The sequence below is a fragment of the Neofelis nebulosa genome, chromosome 6, assembly GCF_028018385.1.
Source record: "Neofelis nebulosa isolate mNeoNeb1 chromosome 6, mNeoNeb1.pri, whole genome shotgun sequence".
Classification (NCBI taxonomy): Eukaryota; Metazoa; Chordata; class Mammalia; order Carnivora; family Felidae; genus Neofelis; species Neofelis nebulosa.
In genome coordinates this window covers 117,000,501-117,020,393 of record NC_080787.1, presented here as the reverse complement: position 1 = coordinate 117,020,393, position 19,893 = coordinate 117,000,501, and the positions used below count along the sequence as shown (strand labels likewise).

Sequence of the window (19,893 nt, the reverse complement as noted above, 5' to 3'; positions counted from 1 at the left end):
AAATGTGATATTGCAGATCAATTAGGGAACAAGATGTAGATTAAACAGATTATAATAGGACTAGACTCAGCTTTAGCTCCTAGTACAACAGGTTTTTTAAAACACAGCTGCTTGGTTCAGTGATTATACTTTTTGCTTCAACAATAACAAGAATGGATTATAATATACTACGTTAATGGGAGTGTTGGAGTTGTGAGAGGAAAAAGAAGGAGTGTCCCTTGATCACTGTCAGGTTACTAAGAGCTCGGGGATTGGGGGAAATGGGTAAATGTTGACCAAAGAATGCAAACTTCCAGTATGGTGATCATAGTTAATAATACTATACTGTGTATCTGAAAGTTGCTGAGAGTGGATCTTAAATGTTCTCACCACAAAAACGAAATGGTAATTATGTGACCTATGGAGGTGTTAGCTAAAGCTATAGTGGCAATAGTCTTGCAATATATACACACACGCATCAAGTCAACACTCCGTATACTTTAAATTTATACAAAGTTACGTCAATTTTATCTCATAAAGCTGAAAAAAATATACCTTTTTATATTCATGCTTTATTTTTTAAGTTTTTATATTTATGCTTTTAACTATATTTGCAACGGTTATATCTTTTCAATTTTATGTTTAATTGGTTGTAATGCTCACCACCAATTCTTTCATAAAATGACTTTCATTCTTGAGGACTAGATTGTGATAGAGTCCTCAGGGAGAAAAGAAAAAGTCTCTCCCACTCAGTAACTCCGTTTAGGAAAGGTATGACATAAATGGTATGTTTCTCAGATTTAGTATGCCTGAGAATGTCCTGTTGTCTTTGAGCTTGAAAAACAGCTTTTACTTCACAACTATGAAGATTTCATTCCTTTGGTGTTCACCGCTGTGAAGTCTGTGCCTGACTCTCTTTGTTCCTTTGTAGGTAACATTTTTTATAAAGGTTGTTTTTACCATTTATGTGTGACCTGTGAACATCTGCCATAGTTTCTCTACATGCTGAATACTCCTTCCCCATTCTGCCTAAATATGGTGAGCTCTTTTGATTTCTAAAGTCAGGTATGAAAGCATTCTTCTTTCACTGTGTTGGATTACTGCTTCTTTTCCCATTGTTTTGATTCTTCGCCAAGAACACCTTTGATTGTTAGACTCTTTGCTCAAGCCTCGCCCCTGTCATCTGCTCTCATCATTTACATTCCTTCCTCAACAACTTGTGCACTCTGGGGGCATTTGTCAGGTTTGTCCTGTGCACTTAGGTTTTCATGGTATGACTTCACTTAAACATTAATCTAACTTCCCTGATGGGCCCAAGAAGCACAGGCCTAATTACTTCCATCCTAATAATATCAATTTATTTTATACCCAAGTCCCTTAAGTCTCTATATTCTGCCTGATTAAAAACAAACAAACAAACAAACAAACACATTATTTCTTGACATCCTCTTTCCACATTGAAGTCCATTTTAATCCTTTATTGTGTGATTCTTTGGGCTCTAAACTACCAGAATGATCATTACCTTGGAATAGAAGGCAACGTTATTATATGTTGCGGCTTGACCTACTTTTATATTTGGAAATTCATTTCTCATAATAACATAACTTTGGCTTTCAGAACTTGTTACATGAAACAAAGAGAAATGACATACAGGAAATATTCATACATGTGGTTAGAAAAAGTCTACAAAAACGTAATCTGTGTCAGGAAATGTCTCAGGATTGAATTGTGGGAAATAATTCAGCAATTGCTAATGTTCATGTTGTAGCAAAACCCAAAAATACTTAAAAAGGAAAAGTAGAAAGTTTCACTCATTATTTTATTCTTATTAAGTTTCTTTTGAATTCAGGAGGGAAAACTATGATTTGAATGATTAATATAAACATGACAGATTATTGAAAGCTAGATTGATTCTCAACACTGCAGAGGTTCTCTCTGAATAAATCTTCGACCATGCAATCACAAAAGTGCCTATAGTCTTACTCAAGTGTTTTCTTTTTGTTAAAATAACTTCTCAATTCTCTTAAAATATCTATTTCACTGCAGTATTTTTAAAAATTAAACTTTTATGCTAAAACACTACAAAATCACGAAAATATATTTTATTCCAATTTAGGCTTACCTCCCATATTTGTAAAATTTCTCCATCTTTTTCAAATTTTACATCTGCCTACCTGTGTTTCAGTTAAAGAACTTTCCTACTGAGGATATTACCCACTTTGAATATTCCCATTCCTATCTCCACTTTCACAGAAGCAAGGATGTGCATTATCCTAAGACTAAAGAATAACGTATTCCTTTAATATAGAAGAATTTAATGATATAATTCATGCCATTAAATACATTTTGATACTGTAATATGGACCAGACAAAAGATACATATGTACACATCTAGTAAGATGCACGATTATCAAACAATTCCTTAAGAGTTCACATAAATAAATATAAGTTTAAAAAGAGTCACATGCATCAGCAAATATAAGTGCAAGCACAGAAGAGTTGACTTCATATATTCTAGAAGCTTTGGGGCAGTATTTTTTTTGGATGTTGACCCTGTGCCATGTGCTACACTGGGTACTAGATCTAGATTTATCTGATACCATCTGTCTCAATGTAATTAATTCACTTCCTTCTCCAACTCCCCTCTGAGAAACAAAACAGTTTTAGAATTTGCACCATTTTGTTACAATGGGGCAACTACAATGACTCAATCTTTCCATAACATCTTTTATAGGAATCTAACTGTTGCATTCTTGTAACTGTCAGGAGATAGCAATGAATTGTTACCCAAGGCTCACATGAGGCATAGATAAATCTAATTTAACAAAAAAAAAAAAAACAAAAAAAAAACATTATTTTGTCAAAATATGCTTCCTTAGATTAGGTAGATGTTAGCAATGTAGAAATAGATACCTACAGAAAGTTATTATTTTCCTTCTTTATTGATTATAGAACTTCAAATTTGTCTAATGTTCTTTTTGCAAAGGCCTTGGGTTTACTCTATTATTCAGTTTCTATATTTTATTACTAACACTAATACGTAAAAAAAATGTGTAATACGTAAAAAAAATTAAGAAAACAAAACTCTCTTGCAACTTTTGTACTCAGAGAAAACGATTATCAACATACTGTTTATAGGTCCTTCCAGTCTGTTTATTATTTGTCATCCATTAACTTTTTGTGTTGACTCTGTATGTTCCCTGTTAACTTCTGTGACATGTGAGGGTTATGTTACACCTGTGAGTAGCAAATTACAGGCTTTTCACCTGAAATCTAGGACCGTCTAGACAAATCCACTTGGTACCTCAAAAACATCTCCAAACATAAACACACTGAATTCTTTTTTCCTTCGTAAATTTTCCAGTTTGTCTGTTCTGGACTCTGTTCTTTTTCTCCTTCACACACTAGAATGATCACCAAATACTGCTGATTCTATGAGCAAAATATCTCCTTAAGGGGCCCTTTCCCCTCTGCCCCAGTCTCTAGCCAGTATTACTTGCCTTCAGGCTCATTTCTACCCAATGTCCTCAGATTTATCATCTTAAAACACACAATTGGGGAGTTCCCCCAATAGCTCCCTACTGATTACAGAAAAGTCCAAATCCTTAGTGTAGCTGACAAGAACCCATTTTAGTGTCTGTTCTCCCCAGGCGAGAGCCACCAGAAGTAGAAATGGGATTACTCTTGATTTGAGACCTACTGCTCCACCTAGTGGTACAGAATAACATCTAGGGATGGGAGTCTAGGGAATATGCCAGGTCAGCCCTATGAGATCAAGCAAACCTGCCAATATGGGTGTTTGTCTTCTAGAGACTGATGTGAAAAGAGACAAAGAACTCTGGAATTCAATGGCCATCTAGTGGTTTTCTGTTAGCACTGAATTCTCCTAGGGAAATGCCCCAAACCTCCAAACCAGTTATCATTACCATTCTTAAGAGAAAATGAAAAGCCATGATTGCATCTCTTTACTTATTGCTACCAAATAAAAGCACAGAATAATTCTGACCCAACTATTGCACTGCCACCTATATCCTTCCAGAATTTTCATGAACTCAAACTGAAACAGTATACATTCATCTATGTATTAATTCATACACCCCATGCAAATTTAAGGAGCACCTGTAACTCAGATACCACACAAAGCTAATGACACAGGTCCAAGTGACGATAGCCTATAAATAGGAAACCAGACAAATAAATCCATGACAAGAGTGCCGAACGAGAGTCTAAGCTGGCCACGGACAGGTAGGGCTTCCTGAGGTGATTTTGTGGTCAAGTGAGAGTTGGTTAGGTAAAGAGCAGAGTGAAGGGTACTGTTTCAGATTTAAAGGATTACACATGCAACAGAGAGCAGCACATTAAAAGCTGTCCCAGCACAGCATCCACAGCACAGCATCATGACTAAAAGAAACCTCAATCAATAGGAATCCACCAGCCTCTTTCAGGGAAACCCTACAAAGCAAAATGTCTCTGCTTGAAAAAACTTCTTAAGCAACTGCATTTACAATAAAGATGAAAAAAGATAATATTTAAGCTGCACAACTATTTAAAGCCACACATTTTCAAGTGTCCATTTTGCACGAGTCATATGTAAAAGAAGATGAGAAATGCAATTTCTTAATCCTCTTCCTCTTTTTGGAAATAAGGGATAATACTCAACACTTTAAATTTAAAAGGGAAGTCTAGTCACAAAGAAGTTTATTCAATAGGTGACGATTACAGCTTTTTATAAAATCCTAAATGGCTAGAGATTAAAAGCATCCATTAAGCTATGTAATACATGATATAATGACATTATAATCAATACATGATAGAATCACATGTGGACTGCTACAAACCACATACTTTGCACTGCAGATACCTCATCTGTCTCTGTTGGAGAAATGTCTGCCCAGTCACATTTATTACCACTGCAAAGGGAGCCCCTTATATCTTTGATGAGCACTGCCAGAAAGTTATATTAAAATGGAGACAAGATATGTCTCCCAGAAACTTGGCATTAATTGTGACCAAACTTGGGGCCCTTGGGAGAAGTCTCTGCTACAAGAGCACATTTCATATAGTGTAATGCACCCCGTTCTCAGAGACCCCATCGTCTCTCTCTCTTAGCCTAGCAGTCTTACCTACCCTGTAACCTGTATGCCACATCAAGTTTTGGCTCTCAGTTCCCTTTCTTTTCGGAACATACCCCAGGCCTGCATGTGTGAGATGGGTGATCCCGGTAAAGCGGGATTATCACCTCCATCACACTAAAGTGGGATTATCACCTCCATTACGCTGGCTATGCTACTTTTGTTGACGCAGTTTCAGATGCAATGAATATTCTGAGAAACTCTATAATACTGCAGACTGATTTTAACATTCCCCTTAACTAAAGGTGCCTGTTTGGCTCAGTTGGTGAAGCATTCAAGTGTTGATCTCAGGGTCATGAATTCAAGCCCCACACTGGGCATAGGTTACTTAAAAAAAAAAAATCCCCTCAACTAAAACTAAATCATGGTCTTTTTTTTTTTTTTTTAAACTGATGGATGCTAGACCACGTCTCCACCATTTTCTATTGCCCAGCTGATGCCACATAGTACAGGCATGTCTAGCAACACATTTAAGGATATGTCTATATACCTTAAGAAAAGCATTTCCCATACAAGGTAAGTGACCAGCCATTAGATAGATACCTATTAGGGCACACTAGGAGCTAGAGGCTGGGAACCCAAAGTTAAATGAGACACACCAACATTATGTCACTGTCATCCTTTACCCAAGATTATGTATATAAAACAAGGGTGAACGGCACCTTGTAGCTCTCAATAAACTGTTATTATTAGGACGACAATCATCAGTTATATGTCAATATTCTTTTATTTAAAAAAAAATTTTTTTAAATGTTTATTTTTGAGAGAGAGAGAGTGAGACAGAGCGTGAGCGGGGGAGGGGCAGAGAGAGAGAGAGACAGAATCCGAAGCAGGCTCCAGGCTCTGAGCTGTCAGCACAGAGCCAGATGTGGGGTTCAAACCATGAACCACAAGAATATGACCTGAGCTGAAGTCGGATGCCCAACCGACTGAGCCACCCAGGCGCCCCTATCAATATTCTTTTAAAAACTATGACAGACTTTTAAAATGAAAATACTGGGGCACCTGGGTGGCTCAGTCGGTTGAGCATCCGACTTCGGCTCAGGTCATGATCTCACAGCTCGTGAGTTCTTTTTTTTTTTTTTTTTTTTTTTTTTTTTTAGTATAAGACAAGTGTTTATTTGCCAGGCACACAGAAAAATGTGAGGAATTGAAATGCTTGCATACTCCTAATTTTTTGGTGTAAAAACACCTCCCCCCCTAATGTCAATATCCCTCCTATCCCCCAAATCCCTGGATCTTGGAATGAAAGCCACTCTTCCCCACCCTCCCCTCCTTCAGCCCATGTAAGTTATGCACTCAAAACAAAAATCAATGAGCAATATAGGGTTTTACACAACAAAAAATTAGAATGTTGCAAAACTAAGTCTTCTACCACAGGTCAAAATGTTGCTAAACATGGATATTCACACAACATGAGAGAGGGGGTTAAATGAGCCTTTATTAGAATGTTGTAGCAGTGTGTTTTGAAGGCGGCGGCCCTACAAAATAAGGATTTTAAATTAAGTCCCTAACTGCATGGATAGGAAAACTAGGGCTGGGGCTGAAGTGGGGAGCAGTGTACCCCATCTCCACATCGACACACATGTGTGCATGCACACAGGACACCCTTGCACCTGCACAGAGACAGCCCCGTGCACAGCACACTCAAGACGGCTTCTGTCTATCCTCATGGAACTGATTTTTAAAGAGTGGGAGAAACCAAAATGAAACTAAGAGCAGACCTGATCCTCTGAAAGACATTTCTGTAGACTCAAAAGAGGGTTTAAAAAAAAAAAAAAAGTCTGAAGGCGAACCCTGGCAGCATGGCCCCGCTTTAAGGAAAGGTTCTAAACTAGACCCAAACAGAAACCCTGACGTCTTGGAGGGGCAGGGGCACCTCCCCACCAGACACACCAGAGCCCTGTTGGGCTCTGTGCTAACAGCTCAGAGCCTGGAGGCTGCTTCGGATTCTGTGTCTCCCTCTCTCCCTGCCCCTAACCACTTGCATTCTGTCTCAGTCTCTTTCAAAAATAAATAAACATTAAAAATTTTTAAAATAAAATAAAATAATGAAATAAAATGAAAATACTACCAGATTGCCACCAATACTCACCAGTACTATAATATCTCTTCAGTTCTGTACGCCTGATCTCCTTTAACTGATTATTTTTTCTCTTTTTTTTCTCATCAGTAATATATTCCTCTTCCACAGCAATGTTGCACTTGTCTTGTTCTAAAATGACTGCTTTCGCATCCTCTTTTCCAGTGTGGGTCCTTGTGGCAATAGCTGAGGCTGTCTCTGCATTTTGTTTGGCCTGTTTTTTCTTTTTCAATCTAGGAATGAGGGAAAAAGGGAAAAACACTGAAGAAAGAAATGATTTTCTAGGAGAAATTATATTAGTTTCATGCTGATGGGCTTTGAAAAACTACTTAACTGATACAGAAAACACTTTATATTTCTGTTAATCACATTTTCCTCTTATTGTCTTCTTTTCTAATCACCTAAAAATTCTTATTACATGGAGTCCTGGAGTATTTCCTCAATCTTATATCCTCAGTACTTACATCTCAGAAAATTATTAGGAAATCCTCCAGGCCTGGGGGAAGACTAGATTCTAAATGTTGAACATTTTTTTAAATCAAAATATACAGCTGCCATGTTTGAAGTGTTACATTAAAAAAAGAGAGAGACGGGGCCCCCTGGGTGGCTCAGTCGATTGAGCATCCGACTTCGGCTCAGGTCATGATCTCAGGGTCCATGGGCCTGAGCCCTGTGTTGGGCTCTGTGCTGACAGCTTGGAGCCTGGAGCCTGCTTTGGCTTCCGTGTTGCCCTCTCTCTTTGACCCTCTCCCAATTCATGCTCTGTCTCTCTCTTTCCCCCAAAAATAAATAAACATTAAAAAAAATTTTTTTAATTACAAAAATAAATAAAGAGAGAGAGAGAGTTTCAGGTTTTCAACGGTACCTTTGGACTGATGGGCAAACACATTTGTAAGAATAAATCCTTTATAACTGATTCACACACTGAGTGTAGAACTTTGGCAAGCTGGCTCAGGTCCGAGCAATTCTTTTCCTTTATACATAGATGCTAGTGGTACCGAAGAAAGAGCTGCATTTCCAGAGACAGAAAATGCCATAATGACAATATATATAGTTATCATTATCATTACTAATATCAGAGCTGACTGATACATTAGTTAACATATTTGATGTTTTCAATCCCTTACTAAGTCAAAGATGTGTAAGAGATGAAGTTTATCATAATTTGCTGAGATCCAATAACTCAAAATATTTTCCAACTGAGGTATCACTGTAATTAATTGATGTGTCACTCTGTACTTACCAGGCCTTCTGAAGAATACTTTTACCTTACCAGAATATAAAGAACAAGGGTCCTGGCCTCTACTATACATGGCAGTCTGCTCCAGTGTAAATATTTTTAATTAGGACTCTTTTTGCTCCCTTTCTGTTTACACACAGTCACTATCTCTGACACATACATGTCTATTTCCTTTGCTATCTGGAGCATTTATACAATTCAATGTTGGGCAAGGATAAAGAAATGTTTTGGGAGAAAAATGAAATACCCGCAGGAATAATACAGGGACTAAGGTTAGATTTTATGCTTCTTTGCTTTGTGACATTGAACAAATCCATTTAACAGTTTGGAGAGGTCCCTCACTGAGGCCTCGCTATTTAATTGGGTCCGATTGAGAGAATATGTGTCAACATGTAACACAAATAAACAAACTGAAATAGTAAAATGTCCCCTCACATCATCACATAATGACATGAGAACTAAGCATGGTAAGATACATAATACATTCAGCTTTTGAGATAAACTCTCATATTCCAACAAAATATTTCAACTAGGCTGTAATTCATTGAACACTTAGCAAGCAGTCATGTCCTTAGACTGTAGCTGGCTAATAAATGAGCATATAGCCTAGGAGAAAGGACAGCTGGGCAAAAATCATAGATGCACATACTCCCCATCTCTTAGTTTAGCTATCTTGTTATGTTTACTTGTTAAACAAACCACAAACCAAACCAAACTGGAGATTCATAAAAAGGAGTTCTATTCAGTAGACATGTTTTTATTTTCTAACCTCAGATCCTAAATTTTTTTTTTTCTGGTAAGAGCGAGTAGTTCTTCACAATGTTGAGTCAGATAATGTTCCTAATAAAACAATTTCTCTCTCGATCAAGATTATTATCTGTGAGACTGAAATTAGTATACAGTAACCTAGACATCATGAAGAGATTAGCACTTTGCTTAGGGAGGTCTATGCAAAGATCTCTGTATCCAAAAAGCTGGCTATGAATGCGCTGATCTTCTTCTGATATACTAGCTTATCAAAAACATGCTTGAGATGAACCTTACTGACACTTCCAAAAATCATTCCTTCCAGGAGGAGAGAAAAGAGGTGTTAAAAATTAATTCTACACAGCCTGAGATATGTTGCTTGTTCCTCTTCTGGATTTTTCCACTTTAGGTTGATTTAAATGTCCTCATTTCACAGTCCCCATGATAATTAAACTCACTCAGATCTAGGGCACATGTTTTGATGAACAGCAGCACTCTTTGGGGACATCTCATTAGAGACTGATTTTCACACATGGAAATAACAAAATGGGATACACTGTTTTATTCATTTGCCCCTTTTCTGCACAGACCATTAATGTCAACACATATAGCCAAAAGTAATTGTTTAAAGAAAAAATGCTAGGAAACAGCAATACCAAACTTGTTTAACAGAAAACAGAATACAATTTAATACTTCACCAGTTTTACAATCAGCTACATCTTTTGTTTTGACTAGAGTACTCATGAGAATTTATTTCTCTGGAGTTTATCAACATGGTTAGAACATTCTGATCTTGTAACTGGAAATCGGATGTGAGTTTGGGAAGCCCACTGTAAATTCTTTCTTCAAAGCATGGAAGTACATTTTTAACCCCGTGCCTAAGAGGGAAAAACTGCCATCCGATGTCTGTGGTACAGTTAATACTCTTCCAATGTTCCTGTTTAGGCCTTCTCTGTTGTTCTGCAGGTCAATATCTATCGTGGTAAGACATGCTCACAATAGGGTTTTGTTATCACTAAATTAAACTGAAAACAAAAGGTTACACAAGAACATAAACGAAGCTTTTTTTAATGACACCAAATGTACAGTTATTCATTTTGTGGACCAAAAAAAATACTTAGCAAATCATCTTTTATTTTTTTAAAGATTTGTGGGGTTTCTAAAAAAAAAAATGTTTGCTTATTTAATTACTTTGAGAGAAAGCGCATGCACGCAAGGTGGGTAGGGGCAGAGAGAGAGAATCTGAAGCAGGCTCCGAGCTGCTGTGGGGCTTCAACCCCAGGAACCAAGAGATCATGGCCTGAGCTGAGATCAAGAGTTGGATACCTAACCCACTGAGCCACCCTAGAGCCGCACTTGGCAAATCATCTTAAGCATATGAATGACTGCAAACAATGAGACATATTTAAATTTGATGGCTGTGAATATGAATCCAAAACCCCACTTTTATTTTGTTATGCTGCATTTATCTTTCTTTAAAGAGATCATAATTACATAAAACAAAAAAAATTTTTTTTAAACGTTTTTTATTTATTTTTGGGACAGAGAGAGACAGAGCATGAACGGGGGAGGGGCAGAGAGAGAGGGAGACACAGAATCGGAAACAGGCTCCAGGCTCCGAGCCGTCAGCCCAGAGCCTGACGCGGGGCTCGAACTCACAGACCGCGAGATCGTGACCTGGCTGAAGTCGGACGCTTAACCGACTGCGCCACCCAGGCGCCCCAAACAAAATTTTTTTAATGTTTATTTTTGAGAGAGAGAGATACAGAGCGTGAGTGGGGGAGGGGCAGAGAGAGAGGGAGACACAGAATCTGAAGCAGGTGCCAGGCTCTGAGCTGTCAGCACAGAGCCCCACGCAGGGCTTGAACCCACAAACCGTGAGATCATGACCTGAGCTGAAGTCAGATGGTTAACTGACTGAGCCACCCAGGTGCCCCACATAAAACAAATTTTACTACTCAGTCTCCTCCCACTACTAAAACCAAGCCCTGTCAATTCTGTTTCCTAAATCTTTCCTTCTCAAATTCATCTTCTCTTCTTGATCTCTGCTCCCACTAAATCATTTCAGGTTTTCATCATCTCTCTGGACTATTTTTGACAAGATAATTATTCTTTGTTTTATTGTAAAAATTATACTTGTTCATATTCAAAAATATTAAAAATGCAGAAAGGTAAAAAAGAATAAAACTTAAATGAAATGTTACCACTAAGAAGCAACCACTGTTTGGGAGAGATAACAGCAAATCCAGAAGCTGGAGAAGTCACGCTTTCCCCGAGGGCAGAAGAATGAGGCAGTATGGCTCCGCTGTCTTGACCCTGAGCTCTTCTTTGTACCTTCCTTACCATAAAGGAATATTAAAGGACTTATTCTGGAATCTCTTGGCTTTTTTTTTTTTATTAAAATTGTGTGCACCTGTAGGGCACATGCACACCTCACTTTTCCCTGCTAGCACCCAACCCAGAGTTAGCAGACTTAAGAAATAAACAAGGTGATATTGCTAAAGAAAGCATTTTTAGTAGCTGGATTAAAAAACTGTTTTCCTCTGAAGCATTTTCCTTTACTAAAGGAAGTAAGCTCAGGGTTCTGGCAACAATCAGAGGCAGGGCCTTGAGCAAGTTCCTTGCTTTGTCTCTGCAGGGCTCCTCTGTTGCTTGCCCACATCCAGTGGAATGAAACAAAAAGGCATGGAATGATGAGAGAGGGTTTTCTTTAGCACCAGAGTGGAAGCTTCACAAGGGCAGGGATGTGTCTAGGTTTTGTTAAAATGCCAAACTCCCAGGGCCTCTCCATGGTACACATTAGGTGCTCAGTAGTTCTTGAATGGATGAACAAACTTGAATACGTTCTGATTTGGTTGAGATCTGCTTTCCTACGAACATGCCATTTCACAGTCTTCTTAATTAGCATGTTGTCAAAAGTAAACTCACATCTCCTTATTAATCTCACTTGATTTAAAAACAAAATACAGGGGCTCTTGAGTGGCTCAGTCAGTTAGGCATCCGAATTCAGCTCGGGTCATGATCTCACGGTTCATGGGTTTGGGCCCTACTGTCGGGCTCTGTGCTGACAGCTCAGAGCCTAGAGCCTGTTTCAGATGCTGTGTCTCCCTCTCTCTCTGCTACTCCCCCACTCATGTTCTGTCTCTCTCTCTCTCTCTCTGTCTCTCTCTCAAAACCAAAAATAAACATTAAAAGAAAAAAAAAGAAAATACATTAGCCACATATAATTTAAAATGTATTAAACTATAGGGGCACCCAGGTGGCTCAGTGGGTTAAGCGTCTGACTCTTGGTTTCAGCTCAGGTCATGATTTCGTGATTCGTGTGTTCAAGCCCCCATTTTGGGCTCTGCGTTAACAGTGTGGAGCCTGCTTAAGATACTCTCTCTGTCTCTCTCTCTCTCTTCCCTACACTCTCTCGCTTCCTTGCTCTCTCTCTTGTGAGTGCTCTCTCCCTCTCAAAATAAATAAACTTTAAAAATAACTAAAGTGTATTAGAGTTCTTTAATTAATATTAAATTAGTTCTATCTGACTCTTTCCCTAAGGTAAGTGCCATAGACATAAATATCTAGCACTGCATTGTCCAATATGGTAACTATGAGCCAGCCACTTGTGATTATTAGTTTAATTAAAATTAAATAAAAATTTAAAATTCAGTTCTTTAGTTGCAAGAGCCACATTTCAAGAGCTTAACAGATTAGTGGGTACTGTAGTAAGTGAGAAACATATAGAACATTTCTATCATCACAGAAATTATTGGATAGTAATGACTTACAACTACTGATTCAACAGTCAGCCCTATTAGCAAGAGACTAAGGAAAGAGCGAAGATAGATATCATTTAATATTTTGACATTTAGTATATGCATAGGGTATGTCAACAAGGGTACACATAAAAAAAAACAGTAAAGTGAGTTTCTGGCAAGAGTTAGTGGCTGGGGGGAAAGAGAGTAAGAAAAATTACTTTTCATTGTGTTCTGTTTTGTACCTTTTGGATTTTACACTGTGTATAATAGTCAGAAAAATATATTTTTTAAGTTTAGTTTTGAAGTCTCTTCCCTATGATAAGAATAGTTTAACACATACTGCCAAATTTTAAAAATCAAGTTTTACTTTTTAAAGAAGATTATTACAGAAAGTTTGAAAGAGGTTTTTCTAACAGAAACTACTACTGAGTTGACTAATAAATGAGACACCATGCTATGTACTTTATAAATATCATCCCAGCCTCACAAAAGCCCAACGAGGCAGGCAATCTTATCTCCCTGTTACACAGAAGAAAAGGAAGGCTATGGAAACTTAGGGCCATTTCCCAAGGTCACAGGGCACAGTTAACCGGTAAAGCAGGAATTCACAAAGCCAGATGTGAGTCAATAACCTCAGGGCCTCCCCAGTCCACTCCTACAATGCTAAGGCACCTATGTATATCTTGACTTTAAAATAAAATTCACTGGGTTTTGGAAATTCTATGAACTATTTGAAGGAGAGGTGCCTGGCAATCTGGTGGGCCGAGAACATGCTTGCAGGAAGGAAAGATTTCAATTCTGGGCTTGGCTCTCCATGTAATCTGCTATGACCTTCTTTGAAAATATGACAAACCCTCTAGCACTCTTCTAAAGTAAAACAAAAGCAAGAGGCTGATGACATGATTTTCAAGCTTTGGTCTGACTCCTACAGTTTACATTTAGCTGAGATTAAGAAATGTGCTAAAGCAGTTTTGAGGTTAAAAAAAATCTTTTAGGGGCGTCTGGGTGGCTCAGTCGGTTAAGCGTCCGACTTCGACTCAGGTCACGATCTCAGTTTGTGAGTTCGAGCCTCGTGTCGGGCGCTGTGCAGACCGCTCAGAGCCTGGAGCCTGCTTCGGATTCTGTGTCTCCTTCTCTCTCTGCCCCTACCCCACTTGTGCTCTGTCTCTCAAAAAGAAAAAAATATTTAAAATAAAAAATCCTTTTAAATCTAAACTGAACCTTCCCAAGACTCTGCACTCCTCTGTGCTCCCTCACACCTGAGTACATTTTCCTTCCACTGCAGCTTCCATCCTGGGAAAGTCCAGAGGCCAAGTTAGAACCACTGATATGTGAAATCACTGTATATGTACCATTTGCATAAAAATAATATTAAAAAAAAAAGGTTCAAAAAAACCATAAGGGCAGTATAGTTGTCTTTTTGCTTTTTTAAAAAATTTTTTTGTTTTGTTTTGGTTTTATTTTCTTTGAGCACACACCTTAGTGTCTCACTTCATTCAGTTACAGCTTAAGAGGGAATGAGATTTGGTGTGTGAACTCCAGAGAATTAATGAAGAAAAGGAAGCCATACAGGAATAAAGATTAATTCAGTATAAGTTTCTAACCAAGCAATCCAATAATGGAACTGGCTGCTTCATAAAGTAGTGTTCCCCATCATTAGAAATATTCAAGCAGGTCAGGTCAAAGCTCTGACCTCCAAAACCAAATGGGACTGCCCTGCCTATTTTTTTTTCCATATACAATTGACATAAACATATTAGTTTCACGTGAACAACATAATGATTCGATATTAGTATATGCTGTGAAATGATCACTACAATAAGTCTAGTTAACATCCGTCACCTCATTGATGTAACATCCGTCACATCATTACAAATTTTTTTCTTGTGATTAGAACTTTTAAGATCTACTCTCTTAATAACTTTCAAATATGCAATACGGTACTATTAACTATAGTTACCATACTATAGATTACATCCCAGGATTTATTTATTTTATGACTGGAAGTCTGTACCACGTTCACCCATTTTGCCCACCCTCCAAAATACAGTTGACCCTTGACAACACAAGGGTTAGGGCCACTGACCCCCACACAGCCAAAAATCCACATACAACTTTTGAATCCCCCAAAACCTAACTGTTAATAGCCTACTAGTGACTGGAAGCCTTACTGATAACATAAACAGTCAATTAACATATTTTATATGTTATATGTATTATATACTGTATTCTTACAATAAAGAAAAGAAAATGTTATTAAGAAAATCATAAGGAAGAGAAAATACACTTACAGTACTGTACATATTTATTGAAAGAAGTCCATGGGGGTGGCTGGGTGGTTCAAGTTGGTTAAGTGTCCTACTCTTGATTTTGTCTCAGGTCATGGTCGAACAGTTTGTAGTTTTCTGGTTTTGAGCCCCTACGTTGGGCTCCACACTGACAGGGCAAAGCCTGCTTGGGATTCTCTCTCTCTCTCTCTCTCTCTCTCCCCCTGCCCTGCTCATGCTCTCTCTCTCTCTCTCTGCCCCTGCCCTGCTCATGCTCTCTCTCTCTCTCTCTCAAAAAATAAATAAAAGGAAAGAAAGAAAGAAAGAAAGAAAGAAAGAAAGAAAGAAAGAAAGAAAGAAAGAAAGAAAGAAAGAAAAAAAAAGAAAGAAAGGGAAAGGAAGGGAAAGGAAAGGAAAGGAAAGGAAAGGAAAGGAAAGGAAAGGAAAGGAAAGGAAAGGAAAGGAAAGGAAAGGAAAGGAAAGGAAAGGAAAGGAAAGGAAAGGAAGAAAGAAAGGGGGAGGAAGGAAGGAAGGAAGGAAGGAAGGAAGGAAGGAAGGAGGGAAGGAGGGAAGGAAGGGGGAGAGGGAAAGAATGGCCTCAGATGTTTTTTTGAGATGATTAAATTGAATGTGTTTTCATAAAAGGAAGGTCAGTTTTCATTTTTCCACTGCAAATTTCCAACTGTGATATATGCCAAATAATATCCAATTTAAAGTCAGAGGGGGAAGATAGTTAAAAAACAAACAAACAAACAAACAAAAGCACTCAATTAATGAAAGTTCTCTCTTAGAATTATGATCAAATAAAACCAAAAAGCTTAGGGGTAATCACCAGAAAAATATGTAGATGTACCTAATTCTAGTGCCACCCTTTGAGATAAACATTCTTTTTCCTCACTTTGTCTAATTTTGCTAATGAGATTCCCCTGCCAAGAAAATTCATCAGTTAAAGTGGAAAGACTCTGGTTGGAAAAACCAATACAGTTAGAAAAAGAGATCCTTCAGCTCTGCATTCAATAACTAGAGATATATCGTTATAGGTGAACACATATCCACATAATGGAATTTTTCTTGGCATCAAAAAAGAAACGCATTCTAACAAAGATTCATAAATAGAATGCCAATCAGGGACAAACCACAAAAGTTACCCTTTCTAGGATTTCTTTGGGCTATTAAAACAGGATGGGATCAGGAGATCTTCGGGGACTCTGCTAATCAAAGTGCAGGTGCCAGGAATGGATGCAAATTCTCACTCTTTCAGAGGAGACTTAGGGTGGGTTCTTAAGGGACATTCAGAGAACCTTATGTGCCCCCTTTCAGTACCGGGATGACAATGGCACTGCCACAAAATGAATGTTTACTGTGTAGAATGTTTGCCTTGTGTTTATGAAACAAGACAGGCTTTTGTTGCATATATAGATTGCCGTGTGGGAGTCTAGTTCCTTTTTCTAAGAGTCAGGATGCTGAGTCACAGCCTGAAAAAGTTACAGGGAAATCAGTGGCACTGACAATGGTAATACATAACTCGGCTATAAACTGAGGAAGGGGAGCAGAAATGGGAATGTGCTTCAGGTGATAACTGTGTGGTGCGAAGAATAATCAGCAAAGTCCTGTAAATATGGTATTTAAGTCTCAGGGATTTTACTGCTTATCAATCAAGAATAAGCTGATAAATACAGCAACAGAGAACTGAACCCAAACCTGCAAATAGAAATGTTAAGTGACAAAATATAGGGGCGCCTGGGTGGCTCCGCCGGTTAAGTGTCGACTTGATTTTAGCTCAGATTATAATTACATGGTTCATGAGTTTGAGACCCGTGTCAAGCCGCCTCATGTAGGGCTTCACTCGGAGGTTGCTTGGGGTTACCTCTCCCTCTCTCTCTGCCCTCCTTCTGCTTACACATGCACATGCACACCCTCTCAAAATAAAGAAGTGACAAAGCATAAATTTTTAAATTTCTTTTGCTTTACAGTGGTATTATATATGCTTTATTTAACTTAATTTGGTTAAACTAACTGGCTGGATTAGTTCCCTATGTCTGCTCTAACAAATTACCACAAACTCAGGGGCTTAAAATAACACACATTTATTCTGACAGCTCTGGAGGTCACAAGTCCAAAATCAGCCATAGGACTGCATTCCCCACAAAGGCACTTTCCCTGCCTCTTCCAGCTTCTGGAAGCTACATTCCTTGTGGCCCCTTCCTCCAGCTTCAAAAGTCAGCAGCACAGTCTCTGGCTTACTGAAAATCACCACTGCCTGCTCTGTAGTCAAATCTCCCTCTGCCTCTTTCTTAAGTGGACACTGAGACTGCATTTCAAAGCCCACCCAGATAATCCAGGATAATCCTCCTATCTCAAAATCTTTAACTTTTTCATTATCTTCAAGGTCTCTGTTGCTATGCAAGGTGACACTCACAAATCCAGGCATTAGGCCCTGGCTATCTTTGGTGGTGATCACTCAAGTCTACCTCACTGACTAAATTCACATTTGTAATATGAATTATTGTAAACTCATCATTATATCCCATGTCCAAATCATTAGCAGATCTAAGAAAAGTTCACGGCTGGCAATGAGTGGTTAGTAAACATAGATTTCTAAAGCAAAACCAAAAAGTTTACTCAAGACTCCTGAAACCTCAAGGTGCAATGGAAATATCACAGACATGAGCTTTCATTTTATGTTGGGTGACCTCAAAACAGCCTCTTGGAGATAGGGATATTGGAAGGAAAATTTTAACAGGCAGGATTTCTAAAGGGTTAAATCCCATTTTCATATCTGATCACTTCAATCATTACTGAAATCAGCCTTTCACTGTTTATATAATCACCTACAAAGCTGAAGAAGTCTTCCAAATATCTTCTTTTATTGGAGCTTCTTAGTGTGCTCCAGAAATCTTTTTAAGTCAATATTTTTAAAAATATATGTATATTTTTACTCAAAACAAATCATATGGTCAGACTCCCCAGTGATGGCACTGGGATATATTTCAGCGACATACTGAAATTTCAGCATAGCAGCAATATATTTCAGGGACATGATTCCTCTAGAAAAACAGAAAAATTTTGATGTCTTGAAGCTATTTCAGCAAAACAAGCAATTAATTAAAGCAGAGCTACTTGAAGTTTTCCAAGCAGAAATACAGTGATAACAGGGGTTTTGTTCTCAGATTTTAACCTAACTCCCTGCTAACTGCTTAAACTATAGAAACATGGAGGAAAAGAAAAACTAAAAAATACAGTCCTAAAAATAATCAGTTTAGTATAAAAACTAATGCTTTCCAAAAAGCCTCATGAGTGAAACATAACATTTATGATCAGCAGAAATGTCTCGCTAAAGAAAACGATTTTGAGTGGCATAAAATTAGAATATGCTCTAACTCGACTTCTCAACCTCCTTCCAACTTTTAAAATATATTCTAATAATTTTCAACTGCCTCTGAATAATTTTAGACACACACATATACTTAACTCTCTTATGATAATGCTATTTCAACGTTATAAATTAGAGGTGGCCTCATAACGCTTCCTGTCATTATAGGTACTTTCAGAAAGAATAACGTAAATCAGGTAAAAAATCTGAAAACTTATTTTGGCAGATGCTTTCAGTTTAGTTGGTTTTCATCCAATATGCCCATTCAATTTCTTTGAATATTTTTTTCTGATTGGTGTAAACTGTCCATATCCTTGGGAAATGACATTGTTCAAAAATAGGATTCAGGGGGTGGAAGACTAGTAATACCTACTTTGAAATGTTTCCCTTCTAAAATTAGTGACGAACTTTGAGGTTATTCATTCAACATGTAAGGGCAAACCGAAAATGGATTTTTAAAGAAAAATCTTGGCCTTGTTTCATTTTTCTGAGGGCCAATCTGGGGCGATAACCTTCTAAACTACATGGTAGTCTTGGTTGGGCTTTTCAAAAAGCTCAACTGGTGGTCATATCTAAAGTATACCAGTCTGCTCTTAATCATCCAAAAAGAACACCTGTGTTGTAATAACAAATAAATGCTTGGTCTTTGTCCCTCTCTGGTCTAGCATTGAACTCCTAAAAGACTTGGAATCTCCCGAGCTAAGAGTATCTTTTTTTTTTTTTTTTTTTTTTTTCAACGTTTTTTTATTTATTTTTGGGACAGAGAGAGACAGAGCGTGAACGGGGGAGGGGCAGAGAGAGAGGGAGACACAGAATCGGAAACAGGCTCCAGGCTCCGAGCCATCAGCCCAGAGCCTGACGCAGGGCTCGAACTCACGGACCGCGAGATCGTGACCTGGCTGAAGTCGGACGCTTAACCGACTGCGCCACCCAGGCGCCCCTAAGAGTATCTTTTGTATGTTAATAAATGACTCCTTCTGTTTGTGTGGGGAACTAAGATAGGATAGGGGCTGGTCACCACCATTAGAAGGGTGGACATTTCAGCCCCACCTCCAGCCTTCTGGGGAGGGAGAAGGGCTGGAGATTGAGTTCAATCACCCAGGCCAATAATGTAATCAATCGTGTCTATACAATGAAACTTCTGTAAAAACCTTTCGATGACGAGTTGGAGAGTTTGGTTTGGTGAACACACTGAGATGCTAGGAGGCTGGCACTCCCAGAGAGAGCAGGGAAGCTCTGTACCATCTACTCCCACACCTTGCCCTATGCATTCTCCTCCACTGGGCAGTTTCTATGTTATACCCTTTTTAATAAACTGGTAAATGTA

General features: G+C 38.3%; 1 protein-coding gene across 9 annotated transcripts in view; it reads right to left on the bottom strand.

The window, feature by feature from the left end:
* Positions 1-19,893, bottom strand: part of NCOA7 (nuclear receptor coactivator 7) — a 156,577-nt gene that overhangs the window by 78,775 nt on the left and 57,909 nt on the right. For all 9 annotated transcript variants that reach the window (XM_058735175.1, XM_058735173.1, XM_058735167.1 and 6 more), the window contains one exon: positions 7,208-7,428. In XM_058735175.1, the coding sequence (XP_058591158.1) occupies positions 7,208-7,428 (221 nt within the window). The remainder of the gene's footprint in view (positions 1-7,207; positions 7,429-19,893) is intronic.